Consider the following 7,721-nt stretch of genomic DNA (forward strand, 5'->3'; position numbering starts at 1 on the left):
GGAGAGAGAAATCCCTGGAATTCCTCTCATGCATCTTTCACAAAGTGAGTGAGTGACCTCTGGCTCTTGTGGGCGTCCCTGTCCCATGCTTCCTAAAGTCCTGGCAAAGAGTGTGAGGTTCACTGTTCCCGATGAAGGGTACTGCAACTGTGGGACCAGATTTTTGACACTGAAGTGTAAGATGACAAGGTTGTCCAATAAGGTGAGTAATGATAGTGATGCTGGGAAGCACGAGGAAGCAGGATACACCTCACTGGAGCAAGCACTAGTTCAGAAAAGAGAATCCGAAAAGCACAATAAACAGCCAGAAGGCTGCACGGCGTGCGCTCAACCAAGCCCTGGGAGGGCCCTGCCCCACTTGTCTCCAGGGCGGCTGCCTGGGGCCTCCTGGCACCTTCTTATCAGCCCAGGGCACAGTGCCAGACTAGATAGTAGAGGCAGAAGTCGAACAGGGAGGTTCCGTACAGCACATTCCAGGCGAGCCCAGCCTGTGGCGCCTAGCACGACCAGACAGTGCTCTAGGCCCAAACTGGCCCCGGTGGAGACTGTGCTCGGCCTGGACATGGGTCACAGCGCCTCTGACCTGGCTGTCAGGCAGCACCATGAGGAGCAGGTGTGGACTGGCATCTGGAGCATTGCCAGACTGCAGGAGAGGCCTTCAAGGACGCGGGGGCAACAGTAGCCCAGCGCCAAGGGCGGGGAACCAGCAATCGTGCAGCATTTTCTGTGAGAAGCAGAACCTGCACCAGCAGAGGGCTCGGCAAGCAGCTGCTGGCCCATGGGCTGTTCCCTGTGCCACTGTCCAGCTGCTCCAGGCTAACCCTGGGAAGGTGGAGATGCAGCCAGAAGACAGACACCACCTGCCCCCCCAATCTCCAGCATATGCTACAAAATGAAAACGCAGAGCCTGTTGTTCAAAAATTAAGAAGTTCAAGATGCAACAGCGGAGCATGCTCCAGGCTAACCCTGGGAAGGTGGAGATGCAGCCAGAAGACAGACACCACCTGCCCCCCCCAATCTCCAGCATATGCTACAAAATGAAAACGCAGAGCCTGTTGTTCAAAAATTAAGAAGTTCAAGATGCAACAGCGGAGCATTAAACCAAGCGCCGGGCCCTTCTAAGCGCAGCTCTGCTGCAACTACGCAAGTCCTAAGCCCTGAAGCCAGCCCTGCCCCTACTTATCTAACACAGGCTTTATTGAACTTTAACTATACGTCAGCGACTTTGAGGTTACTTACTATGAAAGAACCACTCCTCCCCTCTTGCCCAGTTTCGGTAGAAAGGGAGGAGGCAGGATAGATCCATCTAACCACCCTGCACGTACCCACATGAAGTCTTTATTACATGCAGGAGGTGAGAATCTATGCTGCCTTGTTAAACCTCAGCTGCTTTCTGCAGCTCTAACACCTCCATCCCCCTTCAAGGAACGGGAGAGCCAAGGCCACACCTGGAGAAAAAAGTGACTAGGGCAGGGTCTTTAGGGGACTTGCTGCCTCATTCTCAACTGCTTGTCTCAGTGTCTGCTCTGATATCTAAGAAAGAGCAGTTCAGATGTTAGAGTAAGGCTGCTCTGGGAAGTGTCTTAAGTGTCTGGGAAGTCTCCTAGAGGAGGCAAAAGTTCTCAATACTGGGTTTGGGGTGGACCTAAAGAGTTATTTTTCAATTCCCTGAATGCTATTTCATTGATGTTAAGTGATGCCCTTCCCCCAACTGGAAAAGAAACACTAAGGAAGGATAGACTGATTGATCTACAGATACTCAGGGAGAAGAACTTCCAAACTATAATAGACCCTGAACTACTGGAAGAGCCGGGACAGCAGAGGGCACCCTTGCTGTGCACACACTCACAAGCACACGTTTTTCCTCATACCCTCCTCACCCTGCGAATCTACCCAGAAATCCCACCCCCCTTATCCTCCCCTGACCCCCTCACATTCCCTACCTTACATTCCCACATCCCACATCAAAGAGTAAGGAATCCAGACTCAGATTGTCCAACTGACCTCCAAGTGACCCTCACAAACTTTTTACCTTAACCTCCAAACTATTTTGATGAACTTATGGTAGCTCTGCTCAATGAGGAGCTAGGAAGAGAAACTGGGACTCCTGGTTTCCTTGCCCATCTGCAGTCTCATGCCTCCAGTGGGAAGATTTTTGCTGCAGTGTAATTTATAATAGGAAATAAGCTGATTGCACAACCTGGGTATATGATGGAGCTGCAAAATGACAGTTGTGAAGGCTGTGTAGAGTAACAGGGACTGAAATGAAGGATAAAACACAGGACACTTCTTACCGGCCAGTTGCCAAAAAAAAAAAAAAAATCCAGGATGCTAAATTGTTCACTATTCACTATGTCAATAGTATGTTTGCATATAGATAAAGGCTGGAAAGGAACACGAAAACAATTAAACATGAGTTAAGGTGGGGTGGTGATTATTTTCTTTAAAAATATTTTTGTTGGGCCGGCCCGGTGGCACACTGCTGTAGTGTGCCGCTTGGGAGTGTGGCAGTGCTCCCGCCGAGGGTTCGGATCCCACATACAGACCGGTTCCCGCTCACTGGCTGAGCGAGGTGCACGTGCGCGACACTGAGGGCTGCAATCCGTTGCCGGACACGAAAAAAGACAAAAAGGAAAAAAATAATAATAATAAAATAAAAAAATAAAAATATTTTTGTTAAAAATATGCCAAATTGTAAAATGGTTGCCTCTGGGAGATAAAGTTATTTACAATTTTTTTTCTTCCTTCTTTCCAAATGTTCTGCAATGAGTAGGTATTATTTGCATAATCAGGAGAAAAGAAATTCTCACACACACACACACCCCGAACAGCCTGTTTTCTTAACATTGCCACAGTGTTAGTTGAGGAGGGAATGTTCCCTTCCCCCCAAGGCTGCCCATGTGGCTCTTCCTTTTCTCCTTACCCTATTCTCCCTTACCACCCTCTTTAGGGTTCCCTTTACCACAAAACCAGAATGCAGAACATAAACAGATATACTTAGAAAATCCACAGGAACTCTGATCCCAGTCTCCTGCTGGTGTGAGCCTGGGCCCCTGCGGCTGACACTGAGAGGGGAGGAGAAAATCACGGGGGAGTATTCCTAAACTTCCTGCAAGGCAGGAACAGAACATATGTCATCTTCATCGCTGGATTGTTCCCCACATCTTACGGCTGTTGTTATTTCAAAATGTTCAGGGGCAGAAGTTTCTGCCAACTCCTCTACCATGGAGGCCCCTATCCTGCCTTAGTAACAGCTTCCAGCTCACTCTCCTAACCCCCCTCCCGACACCCCCAGAATTCTCTCCACAGTCTGGAGAGACTGGGAAGGCGTAAAGAGGAGGGAAGAGCTACTGCAACCTGCACAGGTGCTGACAGGAGAGGCACATTCTCGTCTTTGCTGGAATATGGCAGAGATCCAGGCTGGGGAGTGGTGGAGCCCAGGCTATTGATTAAACCTTGTTCTGTGTGTGGATTTAATGTCAACATCCAGACACACAATAGCTGGAATCTCTGCAAATGTTTCCCTAAATCATCTGCTAATCAGAAGAGACTTGCTAAACCTTGTTCTGTGTGTGGATTTAATGTCAACATCCAGACACACAATAGCTGGAATCTCTACAAATGTTTCCCTAAATCATCTGCTAATCAGAAGAGACTTGGAGGGTGCAGAAAGCAAGGGCAGATGGAGGTTGGGGCTCCCCAAGGCAGGGGTATGTGTGTGTTTGGGAGAAGGTGGGATAGCATGGAAACAGCCCTGGGAAGCAGGGCCAGGGTTCAAATCCTACCTCTGCTCTCTCCCTTTGTGGGCAATTTGGACAAGTAAGTCATTGCCTTCTGTGAACCTCAGCTTCCTCTTCTGTAACTCAAAGAAGAAACTGAGGATCCTTGTCCCTTTTTGGAGTCTAGTGACCCTTACTGAGGATGTTTCCTGGCCTGAAAAATTGGGATCTTAATATCCACCCCCACCAAAAGAAAGATCAGTCCAACCTAATCCCAACAAACAAGTTCTGTCTGGCTGGCCGCACATCCCTCTTCAGTCTCACCGCTCAGTACCCGCACCTCGCACCGAGGCTCCTGTATGCCCCACCTCCGTGCCTTTTCTCATTCTGGTTCCTCTGCCTGGATTCCCCTTCCTTTTTTTAGTTAACATTTACTTGTTGTTTAAAACTCAGTTCAGGTCTTATCTCCTCCTCCAGGAAGCCTTTCCCAGTCTCCCACCCACTGGCTCCTCAGGGCTTCTGTGATATATGGTATAAACCCCTTGTTGCCCTCAACAACTAATCGTTACAGCTGGGGTTTACTGAGCACTTACTCAGTGCCTGGACCTCTACCAGGCCTTCTACCCAGTATCATCTAGTTGCATTCTAACCATACCCATGTGAGGGAGGTACTTTCTCTATCCCCATTTTCCTGATAACTGAGGACTGAGCCTGAGCGGGGTGAAGAGTGAGTGTTGAGGTTGACGTGGAACCCAGGGCAGTGTTGCTCCAAAATCTGTCCTGATCTTCTACCTTAGACTTTGCCCACTCCCCACTCTGAACATAGGGCATAGTATTTTCCTGTTTCCATGTTTCCTGAGACCAGCAATGCAAGGTCTCAGCTCTCTTGTGCCCCTACTCTACATCTACCACTGTCCCAGGAGGGGTTGAATCTCATGTTTGCAGCTCAACACAGTTGATGCTCCCTTCCTTGCCCTTGGGAGTCTAAGAAGAGTCTAGACATGCCAAGGCCTAGCCCAGTGTCCACTCCCCCTTGATGCCACATCCCCAGCCCCCTAGAGTTAATCCAGGTAAGGGACCTCTGCTTAGAGGTCATGGTCATATGTGCCAATGTGTCAAGACCTGAGCCAGCCCTCCTCAGGCTTTAGCTCACTAAATCCTCACAGTCACCTTTGAGAAAGATAGGAGTGTGATTTTCATTACACAGATGAGGGAAACTGAGGCATGGCAGACATCACAGAGCAAGTGGGAGGGGCCAGAAGTGACGCCAGGGTTGTATGACCTCAAAGCCCTTTAGCTTCCCCATTGCCTCCCTTCTACTCCATTCAGGGTAATGCAAGTGAAGTCCCCAGAGGGAAAGGACTTGGTTCGTCTTTGCATCTGCCGTGGGTCAGCAGCTATGCCCAGGCACCATAAGTCCGGTTGTGAAAGTCTGGGCTGGGCAGGCCCTGGTTTACAGCAAGTTTCCAATAACTGTTTATTGGCAGAGGTCAGCCGGGCAGGGATTACCATCCTCATTTTATAGATGAGGAAGTTGCAATCAGAGAGAGTAGGAAAGTTGCTCAAGGTCATCCCTGAGTTAGAGAAAGAGTCAAGACTTGAACTCAAGACACAAGGGGACCCTGTGCCGAGGAAGAGGAAGAAGGCTGCTGCAGGACTGGGGCTGCTGGGCCGAGCTTTCCCACTCTGGTTGCCTGGGCTGGCAGCTTTATGGGCCCTATATGTCACTGGGACATGTCAACACAGATCCCTGCTCTCATGACCTAACTCAGGCCTTACCTCCTGTGGGGAAGCTGGGCCCCAGGCAGTTTAGACAGTAACAGGTGACTGGTTTATGGCAGGCCATGAATGGGGTCAGGACTGGGAGATAAGGCTGGGAATGTTAAGGCCAGGAGTAGTGAGGGCCTCCTACCCCATGTAACGTTGGAGTCAGAGATGGCAGAGCAGGAGCCACCCCCTGACCACCCACATTACCAGCGTGCAGGCTCTGTGGTGCGCAGAATTAAGATGCACCCATGAGGAAGTGCACATTCTTAACCACCCCTGCCTTCCTTGGAAGACACACCCCACTGGGGACTGGTTCTCTTCCTGCATCTTTCTGACCCAAAACACCCACAGGACCCTCCCACACTCCTGTCCTCTGGGGGCTCCAATGCAATGGACTTTGAAGTGGCTTCAAATAGCCCAAAATAACTCCTTGACCCCATCAAATGTTTTCAAGTCTCTCCAACTCATCAGAGGGCTGGCCTGGGGTCACAGGGACCCTCTGGAGTAGTCTTACTTCCCAAGAATAGGCTTCTTCCAGGCCCCATTCCTCAGTTCTGAAAGAGACATTTTTACAGGCCTGTAAACGAATCCACTTCCTAGAAAAGGCCCTGGGCTGTGGAATCCCTCTCCTAACTATCATGGTCCCAGGTTGACCAAATCCTAAAGCATTGTGGACAACAGGGCTCTAAGCCTGCTGTGGACACCCACTCCCCTCCCACCTGCTTCTCTGTAGGATCAAAGCTGCTCCTTGAGGTTGTGTGATCCTTGGCCAGGAAAGGGGAGTCAGCCAGGACACTAACCAAGGAGGAAACCCCTTTGCCTGGATTGTTCTAGGGGAGACGACACCCGTCAGAGGTCCCTAACCCAGGTTCAAAGGCCGGTAGGGGCTGAGAGGTTGGCAGCGGATGGGGAAGCGGCTGAACCAGAAAACTGGAGCTTCCTGTTGATGAAGGGGGTCCCTCTCCCCTACCCCAGTCTGAGCTTCCCAAACTCCCACAGAAGCCCCCACCCCATGTGGGATACACAGAACCTGCAGCGGCAGAGAAACCACAGCCAAGAGAGGAGACAAACTGCAGCTTCGGCCCGGGGTGGGAGGCTGTATCATCTCCCCAGATGCTGTGGCCTCCCTCAAGGGAATATTCCTTTCCCTGGACTCCTGTGGGGATCTTGACAGATGGGAAAACTGTGGGTCCATCAGACCCCAGTCTCTTCTCTTTCCATCTCGTCTCCCGGGTCTATGGGGCCTCAGTAGGACCCAGCCCTTCCCCTCCGACCCCATCGGCTTCCCTCACTGAGCCCCTTTGCAATCCATTTACCAGTCCTGCCTCCTCAGCCGTGCCCGCGCACACGCCCACCTGCCTCTGGCCGTCACATGAACACCCGCCATAGCAACACAGGGGCAGCGCTGCTCTGCGTTTGGAGGAAGGGTCTTTTGTCTACTTAGAAATAAAGTTTGGAGCAGCCTGGGAGGAAACGGAAAAAGTTGAGACCCAGAGAAGGAATCAGCAGCCACTGCCTGAGAAAGACTAGCGAGCCCTCCTTCCGGGGCCACCGAGTCAACAGCCAGCGTCGCACGTCCCTCAAGCCCCTCATGTCTCCGAGGCTGTTTCCCGCATCCCTCAACCCAAGGCCGTTCTAAGGACCCCGTTCCAAGACCACTGAGCAGCGGGTTGGCGCCCAAGTAATCCAAGTGGGGAATCCGGACACTCATCCCGGTGTGGGTCAAGTACCCCCCGGTCACTTCCCTGTTCCCAGACCAGGACCCAGAGGCGGGGTCCGGGGAGATAGTGCGCGGAGGGCGCAGCCTTTGTGCGCAGAGGATGCGGAGTGGGTGAGGTGACCTAGCGCACCGGGCAAAAGGTGGCGGGGAGGGTGACGGATCTAGGGGCAGAGGAAGATTTCAGATCTGGGATAGGACTAGGGGAGGGGAGGGGAGGATCTGCCAGGGGGAGGAGCCGCCTCCCGCGTCCTGCTGTCGGGGCTCCCTACCGTAGCTGCTCCGCTATAAAACCCCGGCTGGCATGACCGCGGCAGCCCTGGCGGTGTCCTCGGCGCGCGACCCCCGGCTTGGCGGCGCCTTCGCTCTTGGGCACGATGCGGCTGCACCTCGCTCTCCTAGTTCTTGTCACCGCCCTGCCCTCGGCCCGCGCAGGTGAGCGCCCGGGCTGGGGCCCCAGCCGCCCCTCCAGTGCTGCCCTCTGCCCGCTCAGCCGGCTGCGCGGCGGTCGGTGCCCA

At 52.4% G+C, this 7,721-nt stretch overlaps 1 protein-coding gene across 1 annotated transcript in view; it reads left to right on the forward strand.

The window, feature by feature from the left end:
- Positions 1-7,566: 7,566 nt before the first annotated feature.
- Positions 7,567-7,721, forward strand: part of CA4 (carbonic anhydrase IV) — a 9,400-nt gene continuing 9,245 nt past the window's right edge. Inside the window, exon 1 of the mRNA XM_008578518.1 lies at positions 7,567-7,638. Coding sequence (XP_008576740.1) covers positions 7,581-7,638 — 58 coding nt within the window. The 5' untranslated portion in view covers positions 7,567-7,580. The remainder of the gene's footprint in view (positions 7,639-7,721) is intronic.

Source organism: Galeopterus variegatus, unplaced genomic scaffold (assembly GCF_000696425.1).
Source record: "Galeopterus variegatus unplaced genomic scaffold, G_variegatus-3.0.2 Scaffold1704, whole genome shotgun sequence".
Lineage (NCBI taxonomy): Eukaryota > Metazoa > Chordata > Mammalia > Dermoptera > Cynocephalidae > Galeopterus > Galeopterus variegatus.